Consider the following 25,603-nt stretch of genomic DNA (forward strand, 5'->3'; position numbering starts at 1 on the left):
ACTTTTCAATTTCATCAGCATCTCTTTTGATGTTCATTAGCAACATCTTTCTATTTTTTAAATTATCTTTAATATCAACATATACACAGAGATCTGATAGATGTGATATTTCTGATCGAACAGAGCATTCTCTTAAAACAGTCGTATCAATATTATATTTACTAAGAAAATTTGCAATCTTCTGTAACCTTAACTGCTTACTTTGTTTAACTGGCCTTCCTGGACCGTCCATATTAATATTATAAAGGTAACGAATTGTCAAAGAAACTTATTTATTGCCTTCTCCTAGCAGGAAGTATTTAAAATAAGGAATGAAAACAAACAAAGATAAAGTACTATAATTGTCACTTAAAATGATAAAAAAAAATAAAAGTTTATTTTATTTTTCCTACTGAAGTCACAACGAAAATCTATGCAGCAATATTACAATGAAATAAAACAGTCGCAAAACTCCCAAAGAAAACAGGAAAGTAAAATGAAAAAGAAAATAAATCGAACACTTAAACTAACAATAAAAAGGGAAGAATAAAATGAAAACAAAACAAACCGAACACTTAAACTAGCAACAAGGTCAGAAAAACAAAGAGCAAAACAAGCAAAAATAACAAATTACAGAATTACTATAACGCAACAACCACCAAATTATACCTTCCGAGGAAAAAAAATAAAAATAAACCTTATTCAAATGATTATAATGATTATAATAATACAAACTAAAGACGAAATGATTATAAATATACAAACACCTAAACAACCCAAACTTCTGAATGCAAGACAATATTAATTAATATTATTAATTAATAATAATATTAAAAAACAAAGAAAAAACAGCTCAAGAAATATCAAGGAAATCGAACTAGCCCAAAAATAAAACGTTGATCTAGCGAAACAACTTCTACCAGTGATTGCAGTCGACTAAACGTGAATAAACTAAAAAACAACGAAAAGACATTTGGGCAGTTACGTCGGCGTCGCCACTGCAACAGCCGACCGACGCCTGTCGCGTCGCGTTAGCGTCACCGTCTACGACAACGGACCGTACCGTGGAGGTGTTAAGAGTATAAGCGAGACAAAAATACGTGCTTTTACATAAAATTCATTTTCAATTGATGTTTCCCTTGAAGATATGGTTTAGTGATTGTTTGGTTATACTTTCGTCAACTGTTCTCATATTGTTTAAAAACAATTTTTTTTTAATTATTATCGTAGTATTTTCGCTGGAAAGAGCGGAAAATTTCCTATAGGGTTCATATGGTCCCAGAGTTATCTCCATATTATATAAGAAAGTTATGAGGCCGTAAATATTTAAATGCGGCCATTATACGGGATTTTTGTAGAAAAAAAATTTGGTGGTGTCACAAAATTTGTCAAGAAAGTTATGAATTTTTTACGTATTTCGGGGGTGATTTCGACCCCTTATCCCCTGAATTTCCGCGAATCTCGCGGATATGTTATTCGAAACCTTATTTTCGATCTTTGGACTGAGTTTGGTGGTGTCACAAAATTTTTCAAGAAAGTTATGAATTTTTTACGTATTTCGGGGGTGATTTCGACCCCTTATCCCCTGAATTTCCGCGAATCTCGCGGATATGTTATTCGAAACCTTATTTTCGATCTTTGGACAGAGTTTGGTGGTGTCACAAAATTTGTCAAGAAAGTTATGAATTTTTTACGTATTTCGGGGGTGATTTCGACCCCTTATCCCCTGAATTTCCGCGAATCTCGCGGATATGTTATTCGAAACCTTATTTTCGATCTTTGGACAGAGTTTGGTGGTGTCACAAAATTTTTCAAGAAAGTTATGAATTTTTTACGTATTTCGGGGGTGATTTCGACCCCTTATCCCCTGAATTTCCGCGAATCTCGCGGATATGTTATTCGAAACCTTATTTTCGATCTTTGGACAGAGTTTGGTGGTGTCACAAAATTTTTCAAGAAAGTTATGAATTTTTTACGTATTTCGGGGGTGATTTCGACCCCTTATCCCCTGAATTTCCGCGAATCTCGCGGATATGTTATTCGAAACCTTATTTTCGATCTTTGGACTGAGTTTGGTGGTGTCACAAAATTTTTCAAGAAAGTTATGAATTTTTTACGTATTTCGGGGGTGATTTCGACCCCTTATCCCCTGAATTTCCGCGAATCTCGCGGATATGTTATTCGAAACCTTATTTTCGATCTTTGGACAGAGTTTGGTGGTGTCACAAAATTTTTCAAGAAAGTTATGAATTTTTTACGTATTTCGGGGGTGATTTCGACCCCTTATCCCCTGAATTTCCGCGAATCTCGCGGATATGTTATTCGAAACCTTATTTTCGATCTTTGGACAGAGTTTGGTGGTGTCACAAAATTTTTCAAGAAAGTTATGAATTTTTTACGTATTTCGGGGGTGATTTCGACCCCTTATCCCCTGAATTTCCGCGAATCTCGCGGATATGTTATTCGAAACCTTATTTTCGATCTTTGGACAGAGTTTGGTGGTGTCACAAAATTTTTCAAGAAAGTTATGAATTTTTTACGTATTTCGGGGGTGATTTCGACCCCTTATCCCCTGAATTTCCGCGAATCTCGCGGATATGTTATTCGAAACCTTATTTTCGATCTTTGGACTGAGTTTGGTGGTGTCACAAAATTTTTCAAGAAAGTTATGAATTTTTTACGTATTTCGGGGGTGATTTCGACCCCTTATCCCCTGAATTTCCGCGAATCTCGCGGATATGTTATTCGAAACCTTATTTTCGATCTTTGGACAGAGTTTGGTGGTGTCACAAAATTTGTCAAGAAAGTTATGAATTTTTTACGTATTTCGGGGGTGATTTCGACCCCTTATCCCCTGAATTTCCGCGAATCTCGCGGATATGTTATTCGAAACCTTATTTTCGATCTTTGGACAGAGTTTGGTGGTGTCACAAAATTTGTCAAGAAAGTTATGAATTTTTTACGTATTTCGGGGGTGATTTCGACCCCTTATCCCCTGAATTTCCGCGAATCTCGCGGATATGTTATTCGAAACCTTATTTTCGATCTTTGGACAGAGTTTGGTGGTGTCACAAAATTTTTCAAGAAAGTTATGAATTTTTTACGTATTTCGGGGGTGATTTCGACCCCTTATCCCCTGAATTTCCGCGAATCTCGCGGATATGTTATTCGAAACCTTATTTTCGATCTTTGGACAGAGTTTGGTGGTGTCACAAAATTTTTCAAGAAAGTTATGAATTTTTTACGTATTTCGGGGGTGATTTCGACCCCTTATCCCCTGAATTTCCGCGAATCTCGCGGATATGTTATTCGAAACCTTATTTTCGATCTTTGGACTGAGTTTGGTGGTGTCACAAAATTTTTCAAGAAAGTTATGAATTTTTTACGTATTTCGGGGGTGATTTCGACCCCTTATCCCCTGAATTTCCGCGAATCTCGCGGATATGTTATTCGAAACCTTATTTTCGATCTTTGGACAGAGTTTGGTGGTGTCACAAAATTTGTCAAGAAAGTTATGAATTTTTTACGTATTTCGGGGGTGATTTCGACCCCTTATCCCCTGAATTTCCGCGAATCTCGCGGATATGTTATTCGAAACCTTATTTTCGATCTTTGGACAGAGTTTGGTGGTGTCACAAAATTTGTCAAGAAAGTTATGAATTTTTTACGTATTTCGGGGGTGATTTCGACCCCTTATCCCCTGAATTTCCGCGAATCTCGCGGATATGTTATTCGAAACCTTATTTTCGATCTTTGGACAGAGTTTGGTGGTGTCACAAAATTTTTCAAGAAAGTTATGAATTTTTTACGTATTTCGGGGGTGATTTCGACCCCTTATCCCCTGAATTTCCGCGAATCTCGCGGATATGTTATTCGAAACCTTATTTTCGATCTTTGGACAGAGTTTGGTGGTGTCACAAAATTTTTCAAGAAAGTTATGAATTTTTTACGTATTTCGGGGGTGATTTCGACCCCTTATCCCCTGAATTTCCGCGAATCTCGCGGATATGTTATTCGAAACCTTATTTTCGATCTTTGGACTGAGTTTGGTGGTGTCACAAAATTTTTCAAGAAAGTTATGAATTTTTTACGTATTTCGGGGGTGATTTCGACCCCTTATCCCCTGAATTTCCGCGAATCTCGCGGATATGTTATTCGAAACCTTATTTTCGATCTTTGGACAGAGTTTGGTGGTGTCACAAAATTTTTCAAGAAAGTTATGAATTTTTTACGTATTTCGGGGGTGATTTCGACCCCTTATCCCCTGAATTTCCGCGAATCTCGCGGATATGTTATTCGAAACCTTATTTTCGATCTTTGGACAGAGTTTGGTGGTGTCACAAAATTTTTCAAGAAAGTTATGAATTTTTTACGTATTTCGGGGGTGATTTCGACCCCTTATCCCCTGAATTTCCGCGAATCTCGCGGATATGTTATTCGAAACCTTATTTTCGATCTTTGGACAGAGTTTGGTGGTGTCACAAAATTTTTCAAGAAAGTTATGAATTTTTTACGTATTTCGGGGGTGATTTCGACCCCTTATCCCCTGAATTTCCGCGAATCTCGCGGATATGTTATTCGAAACCTTATTTTCGATCTTTGGACAGAGTTTGGTGGTGTCACAAAATTTTTCAAGAAAGTTATGAATTTTTTACGTATTTCGGGGGTGATTTCGACCCCTTATCCCCTGAATTTCCGCGAATCTCGCGGATATGTTATTCGAAACCTTATTTTCGATCTTTGGACTGAGTTTGGTGGTGTCACAAAATTTTTCAAGAAAGTTATGAATTTTTTACGTATTTCGGGGGTGATTTCGACCCCTTATCCCCTGAATTTCCGCGAATCTCGCGGATATGTTATTCGAAACCTTATTTTCGATCTTTGGACAGAGTTTGGTGGTGTCACAAAATTTGTCAAGAAAGTTATGAATTTTTTACGTATTTCGGGGGTGATTTCGACCCCTTATCCCCTGAATTTCCGCGAATCTCGCGGATATGTTATTCGAAACCTTATTTTCGATCTTTGGACAGAGTTTGGTGGTGTCACAAAATTTGTCAAGAAAGTTATGAATTTTTTACGTATTTCGGGGGTGATTTCGACCCCTTATCCCCTGAATTTCCGCGAATCTCGCGGATATGTTATTCGAAACCTTATTTTCGATCTTTGGACAGAGTTTGGTGGTGTCACAAAATTTGTCAAGAAAGTTATGAATTTTTTACGTATTTCGGGGGTGATTTCGACCCCTTATCCCCTGAATTTCCGCGAATCTCGCGGATATGTTATTCGAAACCTTATTTTCGATCTTTGGACAGAGTTTGGTGGTGTCACAAAATTTGTCAAGAAAGTTATGAATTTTTTACGTATTTCGGGGGTGATTTCGACCCCTTATCCCCTGAATTTCCGCGAATCTCGCGGATATGTTATTCGAAACCTTATTTTCGATCTTTGGACAGAGTTTGGTGGTGTCACAAAATTTGTCAAGAAAGTTATGAATTTTTTACGTATTTCGGGGGTGATTTCGACCCCTTATCCCCTGAATTTCCGCGAATCTCGCGGATATGTTATTCGAAACCTTATTTTCGATCTTTGGACAGAGTTTGGTGGTGTCACAAAATTTTTCAAGAAAGTTATGAATTTTTTACGTATTTCGGGGGTGATTTCGACCCCTTATCCCCTGAATTTCCGCGAATCTCGCGGATATGTTATTCGAAACCTTATTTTCGATCTTTGGACAGAGTTTGGTGGTGTCACAAAATTTTTCAAGAAAGTTATGAATTTTTTACGTATTTCGGGGGTGATTTCGACCCCTTATCCCCTGAATTTCCGCGAATCTCGCGGATATGTTATTCGAAACCTTATTTTCGATCTTTGGACAGAGTTTGGTGGTGTCACAAAATTTTTCAAGAAAGTTATGAATTTTTTACGTATTTCGGGGGTGATTTCGACCCCTTATCCCCTGAATTTCCGCGAATCTCGCGGATATGTTATTCGAAACCTTATTTTCGATCTTTGGACTGAGTTTGGTGGTGTCACAAAATTTTTCAAGAAAGTTATGAATTTTTTACGTATTTCGGGGGTGATTTCGACCCCTTATCCCCTGAATTTCCGCGAATCTCGAGGATATGTTATTCGAAACCTTATTTTCCATCTTTGGACAGAGTTTGGTGGTGTCACAAAATTTTTCAAGAAAGTTATGAATTTTTTACGTATTTCGGGGGTGATTTCGACCCCTTATCCCCTGAATTTCCGCGAATCTCGCGGATATGTTATTCGAAACCTTATTTTCGATCTTTGGACAGAGTTTGGTGGTGTCACAAAATTTTTCAAGAAAGTTATGAATTTTTTACGTATTTCGGGGGTGATTTCGACCCCTTATCCCCTGAATTTCCGCGAATCTCGCGGATATGTTATTCGAAACCTTATTTTCGATCTTTGGACTGAGTTTGGTGGTGTCACAAAATTTTTCAAGAAAGTTATGAATTTTTTACGTATTTCGGGGGTGATTTCGACCCCTTATCCCCTGAATTTCCGCGAATCTCGCGGATATGTTATTCGAAACCTTATTTTCGATCTTTGGACTGAGTTTGGTGGTGTCACAAAATTTGTCAAGAAAGTTATGAATTTTTTACGTATTTCGGGGGTGATTTCGACCCCTTATCCCCTGAATTTCCGCGAATCTCGCGGATATGTTATTCGAAACCTTATTTTCGATCTTTGGACAGAGTTTGGTGGTGTCACAAAATTTTTCAAGAAAGTTATGAATTTTTTACGTATTTCGGGGGTGATTTCGACCCCTTATCCCCTGAATTTCCGCGAATCTCGCGGATATGTTATTCGAAACCTTATTTTCGATCTTTGGACTGAGTTTGGTGGTGTCACAAAATTTTTCAAGAAAGTTATGAATTTTTTACGTATTTCGGGGGTGATTTCGACCCCTTATCCCCTGAATTTCCGCGAATCTCGCGGATATGTTATTCGAAACCTTATTTTCGATCTTTGGACAGAGTTTGGTGGTGTCACAAAATTTTTCAAGAAAGTTATGAATTTTTTACGTATTTCGGGGGTGATTTCGACCCCTTATCCCCTGAATTTCCGCGAATCTCGCGGATATGTTATTCGAAACCTTATTTTCGATCTTTGGACTGAGTTTGGTGGTGTCACAAAATTTTTCAAGAAAGTTATGAATTTTTTACGTATTTCGGGGGTGATTTCGACCCTTTATCCCCTGAATTTCCGGGTGGTGCTTAGATATGTTATTCGAAATAGTGATTTTGATATTTGGGGTTGACTTAATGGATCATCAAGCTTTTTCAATGCAAATTGGAGTTTTTCACATAATGAAAGGGTGATTTTTATTTAATAATAATGAATTTTACTTGAAAGTTTTAGAGGGGTTATCTATTTTACTCTCTTTAATGCTAATTTTGATGTTTTTTTGGTTGTTATCACTAATAAATACGAAATTATAGATAGAGTACACTATTTGTTTGGTCCGCTGTAAAAATGTGAATTTCGTTTCTGAATCCGTTGCTAACTTCAACGACATTAACATTACCACGATAATACATTTCTCAAGTGCCCTGTTACAGCATGTGAATGAATGTCTGTCACGTCTGTCCTTAATTCACATGAATGCGTAATATTACCGGGAGTAAAAAGTAATAAGTAATAAGTGTCATTCGGTAACTCACGATCGTATCATATCGCTTTTCAGGAAGCCGGCTTAAAATTTGCATTTTTGTCGAGTGTCGATCGAATGTCGAAGTCGTGTTGAAAATTAAACGCACTTTTTCGCATATCAAACATTCTAAATATGCCCGTTGTCGAATATCCATCAAATCGAGATTTAAAATTCGAAGAAGAAAGAATGAAAATATAGATCCGATTACCATTTTTTTGTGGGAATTTATTTTTGTAGAAAGCATCACGAATACTCAAACAAAAGAAATCGAGAGCGAATCTTCATTTCATTCTGTTTTAGTTGGTTTTATTTATTTTGTCCCTTTTTATTATTTTTTTTTTGGTATCGTAATCTAGTAATCTCTTCCATTTTACTCACTGCTTGAAAACCCAAACCAGAACATGTTTCGACTTGATCGACGAGATTGTTAATTTACGTTAAAACGAATTAAAATAATTTTTTTTTTAATTTCAGTTTCAATCAACATGAATGCAATATCACCTAGATCTTCTTTAGTTAAATTAGGACTTTATCCAAGACAAAAAACTTTAAAAGTTATTGTTTTAGGACAAGCGGGAATTGGAAAATCAGGTTTAAATTTTTAAATCAATCTTTACTTTTTAATTTAATTTAATTTAATTTTAGCCATGGTTGTTAGGTTTATTACAAGACGTTACATCGGTGAATCCAACCCAGCATTGGAAAAAGTCTATAATTTTAATACTGTTATAGACAACCGAATGGTTTATTTCGAGATTTTAGATAATACGGGACAAATCGAACAAGAAAACGGTGAATCTTTAACTTTAGAAGCCAATATAAGATGGCCAGAAACTTTTATCTCCATGTATTCGATGACCGACAATTGCTCGTTCGACGAATGTTACCGTTTGAAATTCTTGATCAACTACAAGAAACGTCGAAAAAGTATTCCCGAAGTTCCTGTCGTTCTAATGAAACATTTCTAAAAAATTTCTTAATTTTTTCTTTTTAGATGAAACGAAGCGGGAGCAACAACTAAAATCCTATTCAACCCAATACGATTCGTCATTTATATTCGGCGACGGTTTCACTCAGTGGTTTCTTCCTACGCCCTTGTAAACCGGGCCTTTTAAATCGACGTTGGATGGAGGTCGAAGTTGAAGAAAACGACACCAAAGACAGCGGTTTGAGTCCTTCTGAAGCTTTGTTCCGAGAACGAGCTTCAACGGACGGACATCTCCAAAAGACATGGAGATGGCCAACAAGAATTTTATCCAACTGCACGTGCAGATAGACGAATGTGTATATCGATGAGAAGAAATAACTAGCGCTGGGCAAAGTATCGATACTCGATACCCGCAAAGTATCGGTATCGAAGTATCGAAAATATTTTGTATATACAGGAAATTGCGTGGATTCTACATAAAAAAATATTAAGAAAAATTCACGTAAAGATCCTAAAATGCTTCAAGGGAGCATTAAAAAAGTGGTTATTCCTCATTATTTCAAAAACCGTTAGGGTTAAAAACACGATATTTTACGTATCTACTTGTTTTTACGCGACGAGTACGATAATCGAGAAAAATTATCAAGAATATATGAAGGGTTTAATCTGAAGTTTATTTAAAATCTACGAAGAAGAATAAATAAAAAATGTACTTAGATACAATACGTAAATAAAGATAAAACGAAGTGAGTTTAAATTAAGATATTTGCTTTGTTTTTAATATTTTTTGATGTTTTAGTTTTTAAGTGATAAAATAATTATTCAATAGTAGCGCTCTCCATCAGTAATCACAAAACTAAGATCATATTTGAATTTAGCATGATAAAAAACCCCTGAATACCACATTTTATCCATTTTTTGCGTCTCTGGCTAAAGATATTCAAAAAAAAACCCCAACAAAAAAATAAAATTCAACACCCCGTATCTTTTAACCGTAGGCCTTGCGGACTTTTTTCTTATTTTAGTGTCCTCTATTGTGTGGCACTATGCAATGTACTTTTTTCTATGTCACCCTGTAGATATTGTTGTAATATTATACAATTTAAAATTTCTTAATGTGATCCTTGTTTATAGATATTCATAGTTATTCAACCGATGTTAGTTTGTGCACATGATACCCAGATGGCAGGGTAATTTATGTGCCGCCATTCATAAAAATTTAAATTTCACTATACGCGCCCTAACGTATTACTACGAAAAGCGTAAAATAAGTTGCATATATTTTAGTATTTCTTGCATAGAAAAAAATCGATAATGTGTCCTTCGAGAATAACACCGAATTGTAAAAGACTATTCGTCGGTTGGTACCGATTTGTAGACGTCAAATTTTTTTAAGTAGATGTATGAACAGGTTTTATGAGAGGAAACCAACTGCGTTGAATCTTTTTAAGAAGTTTGTTTAAAAGACTATATTTTATATACCGAGTAAGGCATTCAAATTGAGACTACCTAATAACTCATAAAACATCAATTTTATCAAAAAAGTTTCAAATAAAACTTTCATCGTATAAAGGCGGAAAGTATTCTGAACGATTTTTAATGCATATTAGAAGCGCCATCAATATTTTTCAATTGTTAAGTATGCTTTTCAAAGGGTACATGTTTTTTGATATGCATGGTTTTTCGAAGTAAGGGCCAATTGAAAAGTTACCTATAATCCCACACAATATATTAACTGCCCAATGTCGTTACTAATTCATTTCACGTAACCAATAAAAATTTTCTAGTAACCAATAAAGTTTACAAATTTGTCGCGTCCTTTTTTAAATATATGGATTATTACGAACAGCAGCTTAAACATTGAATTTCTTGTAGCGCCTTTTTCTCTACTGAAGATCTTACACAAGATAGGATGTTTCTGTCTAGAAATCTTTGTTCGAATAAATTTTGGGCATAATTAGTATCTCTGCCTGCTTCATAAACAAAAGTCATTTTAGTTGTTTCAGCAATCGTGTCCCTTTCCGTGCATAATTAAAATAAGCAATAAAGTTACTATTTTACAACATAAGGAATTTGTAATTTGCAATTATAAGTAGTTAGCAGGATTTGTTATGTTTTTTAAACCTAACTTCATTTCTCCTCAAAGGGATGGAAAAGGTAATCGATCAATACCTAAGGAATGGAGTGCTTGTCACAAATCCACTCCACCCTAGCCAACATGCTTACCAGAAAGCAAAATCAACAATTACCGCTCTCCATGCTTTGACTAGCACCTTAGAGGAGGCAATTGCAACCAAAGAGATAGCCCTTTGTGCTTTCATAGATATAGAGGGTGCGTTTGATAACACCTCATATGAATTCATAGAGAAGGCTTTAAACGTAAAAGACATACATCCGTCGACAATCAAGTGGTGTATAGCCATGTTGAAAAGTCGGCAGATCACAGCCAGTCTGAGAGGCGAGTCGCTGACTATAAAAGCGCTAAGAGGATGTCCCCAAGGGGGAGTGCTATCACCTCTATTATGGTGCCTGGTAGTTGATGACTTGATGAACACCCTAACTAAAAACGGATTTAAGATACAAGGGTATGCTGATGACCTGGTAATCATAATCCGAGGTAAATATGATTCAATCATAACTCAGCTAATGCAGGAAGCCCTACTACTCACCAGTACTTGCAGAAGCAATGGACTCAGCATCAATCCCAATAAAATCGAAATAGTCCCTTTCACTCGGAGAAGGAAGCTTCAAATAAAAGCACCCTCCATTGAAAGCAGAACTATTAACCTCAAAACAGAAACTAAATACCTAGGGGTAATACTTGACAGTAAACTAAACTGGAACTCACACTTAGATAAGGTGAGGAAAAAGGCCATCATGGCAAACCAGATCTGCCGCAGGCTCCTAGGAAGGAACTGGGGTCTCAAACCACGAATGGCTCATTGGGCCTACGTAGCAATAATCAGACCCATGGTCGCCTACGCCTCATTGGTTTGGTGGCCAAAAACAAAACATAAGACAGCTCAACAACAGCTGGCACAAATCCAGCGGTTAGCATGTCTTAACATAACGGGTGCAATGAGATCCTGTCCGACGGCTGCTTTGGAAGCCCTACTCGGTGTCACACCGCTCCACATATATATACAAAAGGAGGCAGCCTTAAGTGCCTTATCACTGAAAACAGTTTTTTCACTCAAGTTGATGCAGGGTAACCTCAGAGGACACCTCGAGATCCTCAAGGACCCATGTCTAAATCACCTGATTGAAATTAAAACGGACCTCATACCGACGGAATAAAATTTCAACCAACCGTATAAGGTCATATTTAGTAGCAGGGATGATTGGGCGAAGGGAGGGCCTCAACTAAACAGAGGAGCCCTAGTCTGGTACACCGATGCTTCAAAGACAGTAAGATCTGGAGTAGGCATTGGCATCAGTGGACCAAATAGCCACATCAAATTGCCCCTCAGCTCGGACTTAACAATTTTCCAAGCAGAAGTTCTTGCTATAAACTTCTGCACCGCTTTGAACCTACAGAAGGGACAAAAAGGTGCATCCATAAACATTTTCACAGACAGTCGGGCCGCCTTAAAGGCAATTCAGGCCTACACGTGTGACTCCGCACTGATCAGAGAGTGTACCAACAACCTGAGAGAACTCGCTAGGGGCCATGATGTTACTCTATGGTGGGTTCCAGATCACAGCAACATTGAGGACAATGAGAAGGCCGACAAGCTAGCCAAAGAGGCAGCAAACACGCCCTTCATTGGACCCCAACCTGGATGTGGACTACAAAAAAGCCACCTAAAACAAATAATCAACAACTGGGAGGCTTCAAAGATAGCCTTACGCTGGAAAGAACTTCCAGGTCACAGACAAACGAAGAGTATGATAACTCCGTCGCAAAACAAAACCAAAGAGGTTTTATGCCTCAGCAAAGGGGATCTAAGAACGCTCTCAGGCTACCTGACCGGCCATGTGCCCCTAAAATACCACCTCTTCCACATTGGACAAGCTGAGGATCAAACTTGTCGACTATGCAACGACGAGTCAGAAACTGCTGAACATATACTGTGCAATTGCGTCGCCAGAGGCCGTCTAAGGCACAACGTCTTCGGTAAAACTCCCCTGTTACCTATCGACATAAAGGTTCAAGACCTCAGGACAATACTAAGGTTCATTAAGGACCTACATTTGCCCTAAACCTTTGGAGGGCTAAAGTTACAATAGATCTTATTGGTCGCGGTATCGAGAGGGGCCGCTCTCCTCAGCCCGGCAGCAATAATAATAATAAGCAGAACATTTTTTATGTATTTGTTTCCGTAGATTCTAATTTTGGGGTTAAAATAGTGAAAAGATCAAAGCAAAATAAAATATGGGAAATAAATTCTTTTATTTTCGCAAATGCACATTCCTTCTAATTTTTCATTCGATTATCGTATTCGCCCCGTAAAAATAGCTAGATATGCAAAATTTCGTGTTTCTAACCCTAGTAGCTTTTGAAATAATGAGAAATAACCACATATTGAACGTCTTCTTCAAAGTGCTCTACCTCCCTTAGGAAGCATTTTAGGACACACCTTTGTATGAACTTTTTTTCATGGTGTTTTATGTAGAATTACTCCTTCAAATATATAAACTCAATTTCCGAACATCCTGTATAATTTAATATAAAAAAAACTTCATATAAACATAGGTCGACAAACGCTTTGTTTTGGAGATGTTCAAATTAAATTTTTAAATTGATTTTTATTTAATATTACACGTGTATTTCAACCGATTCTTTTCAAATTTGGTATACGGAGGTTTTTTGACATGAGAAAGACGATTATGGAGTCCGTTTTACTATAGCCGGTAGAGGCCGCTCTGTAATGTATTCTTTAAGGATTAAAATAACAATAACTTTTCTGACAATATCTGTTTGGCTTTTTGAATAAAAATTAAAAAATCCTCATTTCTTACATTTTTAAAAAATGTTCGCAATTTTTAACAAGGGTGACATTTTGAATTCACGAAAATGGATATCAGATTCATAATCAGCGACCCCAAAAACCCTGAGTGACATGAAATCGCAACAATCGTAAAACAATCGAAGTTATCCCTTTAGCCTTTACAGGAAACTGTAAATTTAATTTCTTTGACGATACTAAAAACAAGTTTATTTTTAGCTTTATTCTAAAACAATAAAAAATAGACCTATCTAACCCCATATTTTTGTAATCAGAAAAAAATAACGAATTTAATATGTGAATAATCAGTGGTTGTCAAGTCAATTGTCAAAATATCTCAAAATCTAAAACCGAAAAAATTTTCTTGACTACGTCATCAAATTCTCCATAAAAAAGTGTCCATATAATGTCTTAGTTATAATACTCCACCTATAATAACAACCAAGATAATTGCACTTGCTGGTTTTACGATATTTTCAATTTTCGCCTCTAGGAGAATAATCGAAGACGACAGCGTTTTGAGGTTTATGGCATTAGCAGTTTCTCGTAAAACCAGATCGTGACATGTAAGCTACTTTTTTTCTAACTCTTACAGTTTCCGAGTTACCCTATTCGGACATCGAATTTGAACCACCCTGTACATACATTGCATTATTTAATACAAAAATGTTTTACAGATATCTACTTAAAAAACTGGTATAACTGGTCGTAATGAATTTTGCAAATTAACACTAACTTTTAAGTTTTATAAATTACTATATTTGGAGACTTACCTTAAATCTAATTGAGTAGGTCTATAAGGAGGAGGCACCTCATCACCCAGCACTTTATCGTTATACTTCAAATTCTTAACGCCGTTCTGAATTCTGCCATCAAAACTCTTCTGTGGCGAATACCTCACCTCTTGATGAAGTACATCTAGTGGATTGCTATAACTATCCTCCTCCAGAACACTTTTTTGTGGCATAAAAACGGGCGGTTGCCCACGATGAGGAATTAAATCCGCCGGAAACGCATATGAATCGTCCGGCAATAACTGATTGGTGTCGAGTTTTTGTTGATGTTCTTCCATCTGTTTCTTCGCGTGAGCCTTCTGTTTGGCCCGCTCTCTAGCTCGTTTCACTTTGGCTAGTTCCTTAAGGTGGTCCCACACGACTGGTGTAATTGGCAAGTACGCAAGTAGGCAAATATTTGTGTAAACATTGGTCTTACATTGTTAATTCACGTGTAACATAAAAACTACCTATAACGATGTGAACTCCCAGACGCTACGCAAGTGTATCCGAGTAGACGAATATTTGCCAAGTACACCAGTCGTGTGGGACCACCTTTAGAGTGAATATTTCCTGCTGTAAGAAATCTTTTGATTAAACGCCAACAAGTACTACTTTTAATTCCAGTATTTGGAAATTTTTCACTAAATAAAGCAATAACCATATTTATCGGTTTTTCCCCGGTTTCATAACACTGAATCACGTCAACTTTTTCCTCTAATGTTAACATTGTATTTAAAAAACACTTTAAGTTTACTAAATTACAGTTTGGCAGATTAACAGTGACAGGAAAGCAATTTTGTTTTTCCATGGCAGTCTTAGAAATAGAATTGTTTGATATGGATTTTTTCAATGTAGGCCGATCAATCCGAAAATTTGCATATAGCTATAGTTTTTCATTCTGAACAAAACTTCTTAGTAACACTTTCACGTACTGTAAACAGAAAAGGTACTTTACCTGCCACAAAAAGAGTTTCTTTCACTGTCAAGGCTCACTTGTGTTTTAAAAATAGAAATATGTTCAAAATTAGTCTTTAATCAAGCAGGGCTAAACCCCAAAAAATGACAATTAATATCGAAAAAAATTTACCGTTTATAAGAGTCGTTTCTCCTATCCGGGAACGCACTGTATGTAGGTGTAGTCTTGTAGAGAACCTTCCAGCTTCCTTGGACTTTATGCCAAATTGTCGACGTGACGGTACAATTTTATTTGACAAAACGTTGTAAAACAAATTCCAAAAGTCGGGGTAATATTCTAATCTAAAGCTCTAACTTTCCTTCTTCGTCAGAGTCACCAATTTAAAGGGGATATTCCTAAGAAAAGCCATATTGAATTTAAGCTATGTACGTCGTCAGTAAACAAAAGTAACACTTCCGTGCGTGACGTGGACCTCTTAGTTTTCTGGTCATAACTTCTAAATAGGCAAATGTTGGCAGCTAATTTTTTTTACATGTTTTAACCCTTTGTGTCCCGACGGTACTTTAAAGTACAGGTAATTTTAAACACTCATTTTAAACTGTAGTTATCTATTCGGCGCATTTAGAGCTGTCTGTACTTTCTACTATACAAGTGTATACAAGAAATAATCTGTATAAAAAACGTCGCAAACCGCACTGTAGGATTTTTAGGTACACTTTAAACTTATTCATCCAGATGTGAGGTTAGAAGTTTAGTGAAAAGTGGTGTTGTTGAATTTTGTTGTTTAAGAAGGTATTTCTTTGATAAATGGTTATTAGGTGTGATTATTACAGATCATTTTAAAAAGAAAACATTGAGCTTAAATTTAAAATAAGTCTCATTCCTTAATTTCAATAAACATGGTTTCTAAGAATTTTTAAATTAGCATCATTTTTGACTCTTTTAAATGTAAGTGTTGTTTCAACATTTTTTTTCTTAATATTTTTCCAATCCAACCAAACAATTATTATACATCATTTTAAAGAGAAAGCTTTGTGCTTTAATTTAAAATAAGTTTCATTCCTTAATTTCAATAAATACGGCTTACAGGAATTTTTAAATTAGCATCTTTTTTGACACTCTTAGGTTATACGAAAATGTAAGTTTTATTTCAACTTTTTTTTTCTCTATATTTTTCCAATCCAACCCAACAATTATTATACATCATTTTAAAGAGAAAGCTTTGAGCTTTGATTTAAAATAAGTTTCATTCCTTAATTTCAATAAATACGGCTTCCAGGAATTTTTAAATTAGCATCTTTTTTGACACTCTTAGGTTATACGAAAATGTAAGTTTTATTTAACTTTTTTTTTCTCTATATTTTTCCAATCCAACCCAACAATTATTATACATCATTTTAAAGAGAAAGCTTTGAGCTTTGATTTAAAATAAGTTTCATTCCTTAATTTCAATAAATACGGCTTCCAGGAATTTTTAAATTAGCATCTTTTTTGACACTCTTAGGTTATACGAAAATGTAAGTTTTATTTCAACTTTTTTTTTCTCTATATTTTTCCAATCCAACCCAACAATTATTATACATCATTTTAAAGAGAAAGCTTTGAGCTTTGATTTAAAATAAGTTTCATTCCTTAATTTCAATAAATACGGCTTCCAGGAATTTTTAAATTAGCATCTTTTTTGACACTCTTAGGTTATACGAAAATGTAAGTTTTATTTCAACTTTTTTTTTCTCTATATTTTTCCAATCTAACCCAACAATTATTATACATCATTTTAAAGAGAAAGCTTTGAGCTTTGATTTAAAATAAGTTTCATTCCTTAATTTCAATAAATACGGCTTACAGGAATTTTTAAATTAGCATCTTTTTTGACACTCTTAGGTTATACGAAAATGTAAGTTTTATTTCAACTTTTTTTTTCTCTATATTTTTCCAAGTCAACCCAACAATTATTATACATCATTTTAAAGAGAAAGCTTTGAGCTTTGATTTAAAATAAGTTTCATTCCTTAATTTCAATAAATACAGCTTACAGGAATTTTTAAATTAGCATCTTTTTTGACACTCTTAGGTTATACGAAAATGTAAGTTTTATTTCAACTTTTTTTTTCTCTATATTTTTCCAATCCAACCCAACAATTATTATACATCATTTTAAAGAGAAAGCTTTGAGCTTTGATTTAAAATAAGTTTCATTCCTTAATTTCAATAAATACGGCTTCCAGGAATTTTTAAATTAGCATCTTTTTTGACACTCTTAGGTTATACGAAAATGTAAGTTTTATTTCAACTTTTTTTTTCTCTATATTTTTCCAATCCAACCCAACAATTATTATACATTATTTTAAAGAGAAAGCTTTGAGCTTTGATTTAAAATAAGTTTCATTCCTTAATTTCAATAAATACGGCTTACAGGAATTTTTAAATTAGCATCTTTTTAACATTTTTAGGTTATTCGAAAATGTAAGTTTTGTTTCAAAATTTTTTTTCTCTATTTTTTTCCAATCCAACCCAACAATTATTATACATCATTTTAAAGAGAAATCTTTGAGCTTTGATTTAAAATAAGTTTCATTCTTTAATTTCAATAAATACGGCTTCCAGGAATTTTTAAATTAGCATCTTTTTTGACACTCTTAGGTTATACGAAAATGTTAGTTTTAACTCAATACTCGTTTTCTCAATATTTTTTTAATTCAACCCATCGATTGTTATACATCGATTTAAACAGAAAGCTTCAAGCTTCAATTTAAAATAAGTTGTATTTCTTAATTTCAATAAACACGGTTTCCAGGAATTTTTGAATTAGCATCTTATTTGACATTTAGACTATGCGAAAATAGGGGGATTGCATATTTTGCTAAAATTTTATTCCAAAGACCTTTACTGAGTGTATTTTGATAGCGTTTTAATTCTGTCTGATTCTGTCACAAAGTTTTAAAATGTTTGGCTTCTTGGGACACAAAGGGTTAAAGAAATAAATAGTCTTTAAAATTATATATATTTTAAACCATCGCTAAACATCGCTAACTGCTAAAACTCTAGCTAAAGTTAAAGAAATCTCGAAATTGATGGCATCGAATAATCCCGCGTTTATTGTTAAAATACAACGATGAAATTATTTATTGATACCTGAATTAGGTTCTCCATTGAACAACCTTTTCGGGAAGATATAACGTTATATAGGTTTCACACTAAAACTTTATATTAGCAATCGTTAAAAATCACTACAAAAATAACCGAAATAATCTGACATTTCTACTATAGGATTCAATTGAAAAATGAAATAAATTTCGACTTTCGAAAAACCCATTTATGATCAGCCAACGAGTCAAATTGCCCATAGTGCGGCGGTATTCCGTCTCGAATGGAGCTGAACGGTGAAGTGGCGGATGACGGGAAGCGTATAACTGAACTTTTCTCTCAGTTTTTTAGCTCTGTTTATATCGACGGTTGCCTGAATACCTCTCACAAGCGAAATGTTATTTACCAATCGCAGCCGTGGTTCTCTGAAAGTGATGTCTCTCACTTTCTGACACAAGTCGACCATAAATTGGGCCCTGGCCCCGATGGCTTGCCGAGACACTTTATTGCTAAATGTGCAGGGGAGTTAGCAACTCCTCTATTCATTATCTTCAGCCGCTCCATTGAAAATTCAGTCTTTCCCTCAGAATGGAAAAAAGCCTTCATAACTCCAGTCTTTAAATCGGGTAGCAGACATTTTGTGTGCAACTATCGTCCAATTTCTCTATTATCCATTGTTTCGAAGGTCTTTGAAAAATTAATTTATGACAACTTATATAGCTATCTTCGACCTGCTATTATCCCTCAACAACACGGTTTTTTGCGTGGGCGATCAGTTGAGACGAATCTGGTTGCGTTTGTTCAATACATTCAGGATTCTATGAATGATAACTCTCAGGTGGATGCTATCTACACCGATCTGACAAATACTTCACCATAACATTCTTATGGATAAGCTGAACAAGTTTAACCTATCTAACGGGCTGTCTCTATGGATTTCGTCCTATATATCTAAGAGATTTCAAGCAGTGAAAGTAAATAATTTCATATCTAGCTTTACTCCTGTTACATCTGGTGTACCTCAAGGTAGCCATCTTGGACCTATTTTATTTCTAGCCTATATAAATGATGTTTCTGAGTGCTTTCATTATTCGAATTTTTCTCTTTTCGCTGATGACTGTAACATTTTTGCTAGCATCAGGTCTGCTTCTGACTGTATTCGGTTGCAAGATGACATTGACAGATTTGATTCTTATTTTGGCTAGGATTGACTCCAAGTTCATCGTAGAAGGATAAATAAAATTCTTGAATGACGATGAAAATTCTTTTATTAAATTGGTTCGGTGCGAAACATGTAGCACCGAACCAATTTAATAAAAGAATTTTCATCGTCATTCAAGAATTTTATTTATTGATTCTTATTGCTCACAAAATTACTTATTTCTAAATCCTGATAAGTGTTGTCAGATCACGTTCAGTAGAAAGAGATATAATGTTAACTTCAAATATATATCTTACTCAATCCTCTACAATTGAAGATCTTGGCGTTGTTCTGGATTCTAGACTACTCTATCGCGATCATATTACTTCTATCGTTTCTGAAGCTACTAAGCGCCTAGGATTTATCATTAGGATTTCTCGTCCATTTACTAACGTCCGCTGCATTACTTCTTTATATATGACATACGTTGCTAGCGGTTTAAATTTCGCTTCACTAGTATGAAGTCCTGCCTATAATATTTACATCGACCTTATTGAGGGCCTACAGAGAAGATTTATCCGTTATCTTGCTCACAAATTTTATCTTCCGTACTGCCCTTATTCCCAAAGATGCCAGGTACAGTAAGATGACAGTACAGACCTATTGTTCCTGTTCAAACTAGTTAATGGAGTTCTCGACGCTCCGGTTCTTTTAGAGCAGATTCACTTTAATGTTCCTTACTCGATCACCATTTTTGTTCAGACTACCTGCTTCTGGATCTAGTGCGCATGCCGGTTCACCTCTGTTGAGACAGATGCACACTTGCAATGTTTATTGTTTCAATGTTGATTTCTTTTGTAATCGTTTAAAAAATCCGTTTTAACTTTAAGTATTTGTCATTAGTTTTTTCTTTGTAAAATTAATTTACTCAATCGAAACACATTCGTTTACCATATTTATATTGATTTCTTGCGGGTGGTGGGACAGAAAAGAAAAGCAACAAAAATTTGTTCTTTCTTATGGTCCTTATTATTCTGTTTTTCTATCCGCGTAATATCGATGATTATGTGGACCAATCTAGTCTCTGTGATTATTTTCTTTTCTGCTTCGTGCTTGCTGATTTAATTCCATTTTTTTTATTGTTTCATGCTTTTGATAAATTTTTTAGTTTTTTTTGTTCTTTCTTATGTAGTCTGTTTCCTTTTCTTTTATATTATTGTAGTGGACACTTTTTTGGGATTTTTTCCTGTACGTGTCCCGAGTATGAATAAATAAATAAAATAAATATTGACTCATGCAGAATATGCTGATATGGTGTTTTGTTACGGTTTCTGCAATGGAAATGCACGTGCTGCTCGTCGTGACTATAGGAGACGATTTCCTAACCGAGATACCAGATTCAAGAGCATTTACTCGCACATTAAACAGATTACCTGAAACCGGTTCTGTTCCAACTATAAGTATTAATTCTCAACGTGCAGGTGTACAAACTCTGAATGATGTTGAACAAATTCTTCAGTCGGTAGAACGCAGTCCATCTACTAGTACAAGAAGACTTTCTGCTCGTCTTGGTGTTCCTTATGTAAAAGTATGGAGAACATTGCGTACTCATGGCTTGTATCCATTCCGTGTTCAACAGGTACAACACCTTGAACCAACTACATTTCATACTATTTCTGACACACTCAATTGATGAAAGAAGCATGTCTGATTTGTCAACAGATCCCATTTTCAAGTTATATTCAAGTATACAACTTGGATTTTGAATTCTGTCTTCGGTACGATGGTCAATTTTTCCAGTATCCCTCACTTCTGCTCTAAAGCAACTTGTCAGCATGCGAACCTCACGTTTATTTATGACCTGCCCTGACTGTAGTTTTTGCGCAAGATTGAGCATATGTTTCCTGGACTGTCCCACAAGTATTTGTTTTGAAACCATGAAGATAAGAAAATAATGTTGGACTCGTATACCAGTGATTAAAAAATAGGGTATAACCTCTGTTCAAGTAGGGAGTCATTAGGGTCATGCCCAGATTTTCCAAGATATTCTACTCTAGTCGTTACCAGATTTGTAGTTGCGCAACCGCAAAGCATGAAAAATTTTATTCCAAATCGATGTCGCTTCGATGGGATGTATTGTTTAAAGAAAACTCTGCCCTTGTACAATATGAGGCTTTCAGCAATACATAACTTTTAGAAGGGATAAAAACAATTTTTGAACGTTATTGTCAAGTGATCAATAACACTAGTTTACAAATTTTAATCAATTTTTTCCTCGAAGACTGCGATATTTTTTTAAACCGTAGAATGTTGTGCTGATTCTGAAACTGTCTTCAGTTTTTCTCCATCGCGTCCAGTTTTCGAGATATACCCAAAAATGTGGAAAATCGTAAATTAAAAAACAGCAATGGTTCATGTTCAGTATATTTTTTATTTTGCATAGTGTGCTTCTGTAGGTATATGGACATGAAAGCAGAGATCCTGACGAACATTTTGAGGTATTGATGGCATAAATCCGACTCTCCGTTATTTTGCTACAGCCTAAAACAACGCAACAAAATCAAATTTTTTGGCATTTTCCCATTTTTTATCACTTAATCGCGCCGTAACGAAAAAGAATTATACATGAACAAAAAAGTTAGCTATTCTATCTTGTAGAACATTTAATTCTCTAAATTTCGAAGCATTAGACACCATGGTCGTATGTAGTTTACCGGAGATATCGTTAATTTACGACAATCGTACAATATTTTTTTTTGCCATTTTCGCTGTGTTATTGAAACATTATTACGAACTTTTTTTTTTAATAAAGAGGTGTTTTAATTCCTCCAGGCACTAAGTATAAACATTAAATTCACTGAAATAAGTATTATTATTTTTTAAATACAACAAACAATAACATTCTTGGAAAAAGACTTGTTCGACCTTTTTTAGCAAAAGAAATTCTCATTGTTAAAAAATAATCACTTTCTGTGAAAAAGTGTTTTTTAATAACTCCACTTCTTTATATATTAGAACCTTGTTCTGCTAAACAGTCTTATTTTGAAATATTTTTTTATAAAAGGAGAATATATTAAACTAAAATTAGAACTAAAATTAGAACTAAAACTAGAACTAACACTAGAAACTTTCGAGTTTTGCCGTGCGTCTTTTAATAAAAGGTTTGACGTTTCGGATGCCATGTTGCAACCTTCTTCAGAAACTGGTTCGAAGTCACCTCAGTGATCTTTCGTTTAAGAAAATAGCAGAGTTTTGTGAAAGTTTTGTTGATAATGGCTAGCAGCAGCAGAAGTTTTGAATGCAAGAACAATCCTGATTTGTTATGTTTTATTTGAGGACAATACATTATTGAGATGACGGGACGACCAATTACAACTGTTATAAAACAGGTGTCTTCTCATTGTTTTGGGTTTGCTTTGACGAATTTAGACAAGCCCTGGATACCCAGCTTCGTATGTCCGAATTGCGGTATATCTTTGAATAGATGGATGGCGGGTGAATCTACATCTCATTTACAGTTTGGTATTCCAATGTTATGGTCACAAATATCAGATCATTCCGATTGCTATTTCTGTAACATAATCCTAGACGGCATAAACAAAAAACAAAGAAAAGTTCGGTTTATCCTAATGTAAGATCAGCCAAAAAGCCGATTCCTCACAGCGAAACTATACTAAGACCAAACCCTCCTGACCGATTAATGCAATCCAGTGAAAGATATCTCATCTAGCAGCGACTATGATGCCAAAATAAACCATAAACTGTCACAGAAAGAACTAAGTGACTTAGCTAGAGATCTGAAGTTGTCGAAGATTGATAGTGAGGTATTGGGATCCCGCTTACAGCAATGGAATTATTTACAACCCGTGTAACTGTTTATCGAAACAGAGGCGAAGCATTTGTACAATTGTTTACGAAAGATCAAGGTATTTGTTATTGCAATAACCTGCAGAGACTGTTTGATGAATTGAAAATAGATCATAACCCAGGTGAATGGCGTCTTTTTATCGATAGCTCTAAAAACAGTGTCAAAACAGCTTTACTTTATAATGGAAACACACTACCAACTATTCCACTTGCTCATGCCGTCAATGTTAAAGAAATATATGTGCGCATATCAGAGGTTTCGACTCTAATTCGGTATAACGCATTTGAATGGAAAGTTTGTGCAGATTTAAAGGTAATTGCCGCAGTAAAGAAATTTACTAACTTCTACTTTTTAAGTATTGACTTACATTTCTATGATTTTCAGGTAATTGCTGTGGTTACAAGGCGGTTTTACAAAATATTGCTGTTTTCTTTGTTTGTGGGATAGCCGAGCGAGAGAGCATCATTATGTTCGCAAAGACTGGCCTTCTAGAGAACATTACGATACTGGTGCTTTCAATGTCTTAAATAAGCCTCTGGTGAGACCAGCATCTGTAATATTGCCTCCACTGCACATCAAACTGGGTTTGATGAAAAACTTTGTGAAAACGTTGAATCCAGAAGGCCCAGCATTTAGCTTACAACTATCGTACGCTAAACTAAAAGAAGGCATATTTTTTGGCCCCCTAATAAGAAAATTAATAAATGTCAACATTAACAACAAAAGAAGCAACGGCGTAGCTTCAATCAAACCGTCTATGGATTTTTAGGAAATCGTAAGGATCAGAATTATCTTATTGCACAATTATGATGCCATAAATGCAAATATGTCGCTCAAAATCCATTTTCTCCATTTGCACTTAGATTTTTTTCCAAGCAATCTTGGAGCGGAAAGTGACGAACAAGGCGAGCGGTTCCATCAAGACTTAATGACATTGGAAAGACGTTATGAAGGTTACTGGTACGCAGGGATGATGGGAGACTATCTCTGGAGTGTTATCAGAGAAATCGACCCAAAGTCATACAAAAAATTGTCAAAAAATAATCATATCCCGCACTATACTAACAATAAGTAAAGTAGTGTATTTATATTAAACATAAAATTTAATTACATAAAAGTTCTGTAATATAATTTGTAATATAAACCTAGACAATATAAATAAAAAGAAAAAGAAAAGTTTAGTATCGTTTGTAAGATCAGCCAAAAACCCGAGTGTCCATAGTGAAACTCTTGAAAAAATTTGATTTTGAGTTGGTTTAGGCTGTAGGAAAATAACGGAGAGTCCGATTTATGCCATCAATACCTCAAAATGTTCGTCCGAATCTCTACTTTTATGTCCATATAGCTACAGAATCACACTATGCAAAATAAAAAATATACTGAACATGAACCGTTGCTATGTTTTTTAATTTATGATTTTCCACATTTTTGGGTATATCTCAAAAACTGGACGAGATGGAGAAAAACTGAAGACAGTTTCAGAATCAACACAACATTCTACGTTATAAGAAAATATCCCAGTCTTCGAGATTTTTCTTGTAAACTAGTGTAATTACTCTGATTATACGTAAAGTATCTCTTTTAGCTGGTTCGATATTATTATCTACGAAATACTACGAAAAATTTGCTGCCAAACAAAATTGTTTCGGGCACCTTTGGTAGGTGGTTCTGCCGGCACAACTTCATCAAAAATGTCTGCGCCGTCACTTTTTGACTGGGTGTCTTGAGCGTCGGTGTCAGTAGCATGCACTAATTGTCAGTAATACACGTATTACTTTTATAAAAATTAATCAAATTTTCTATACCTGCCTTCATTTGCTTTCTCGTCGGTATCGATCCATCCATCATCGCTCTGATCCTCTAAATGACCAATAAAGTTTTCTTGACTATCACTATTTTCCAATATTGCCAAAAGTTCCTTGCAAGTTAGCGGTTTAGATCGGCGATGCATTTTTACGCGTAAATATCAATAAATAACTCGAATGGTACTACGATGCGTTCGCTAGCTGGCGAATATATTCGTCTTGAGCAGTTAAAACATGAGAGAATTCACTAACTCTGAGTGAGGGTAATGGACAGGCTTCGACTTGTCATAGACCGCAAGCAAGAATATCAGTTTCGAGCAGTTAACCATTAAAACAAGTTTGCGAGCGTAATCGTCTTGAGTAGCGTACCGTAATGCGAATATATGAAAGGATTAATACTACACATTAATACTTGGGTAGTTTCGCAAAGGAAAAGTTTTGCTTGGAAAAGGTGACGTCTTCATGATAACCCT

General features: G+C 35.3%; 1 protein-coding gene and 1 long non-coding RNA gene across 4 annotated transcripts in view; both read left to right on the top strand.

Moving 5' to 3' along the window:
- The window catches only part of LOC139431017 (ras-related and estrogen-regulated growth inhibitor-like), a 50,405-nt gene extending 41,056 nt beyond the window's left edge, over positions 1–9,349 (top strand). For 2 of the 3 annotated variants that reach the window (XR_011641363.1, XM_071198584.1), the window contains 3 exons: positions 8,135–8,251; positions 8,306–8,587; positions 8,655–9,349. Coding sequence is in view for 1 of the 3 variants with exons in the window: in XM_071198584.1 (XP_071054685.1) it covers positions 8,146–8,251; positions 8,306–8,587; positions 8,655–8,761 (495 nt within the window). In the remaining 2 variants the exon portion in view is untranslated. Of the gene's footprint in view, positions 1–8,134; positions 8,252–8,305 lie in introns of all 3 variants that reach the window. The other variant, XR_011641362.1, reaches the window with a different exon arrangement.
- Positions 9,350–19,636: 10,287 nt separating this feature from the next.
- LOC139431003 (uncharacterized) lies at positions 19,637–24,754 on the top strand. The gene is made up of 3 exons (XR_011641359.1): positions 19,637–23,637; positions 23,710–24,100; positions 24,189–24,754. It is a non-coding gene; the product is annotated as an uncharacterized lncRNA (long non-coding RNA).
- Positions 24,755–25,603: the final 849 nt, after the last annotated feature.

The sequence above is a fragment of the Onthophagus taurus genome, chromosome 1 (assembly GCF_036711975.1).
Source record: "Onthophagus taurus isolate NC chromosome 1, IU_Otau_3.0, whole genome shotgun sequence".
NCBI lineage: Eukaryota > Metazoa > Arthropoda > Insecta > Coleoptera > Scarabaeidae > Onthophagus > Onthophagus taurus.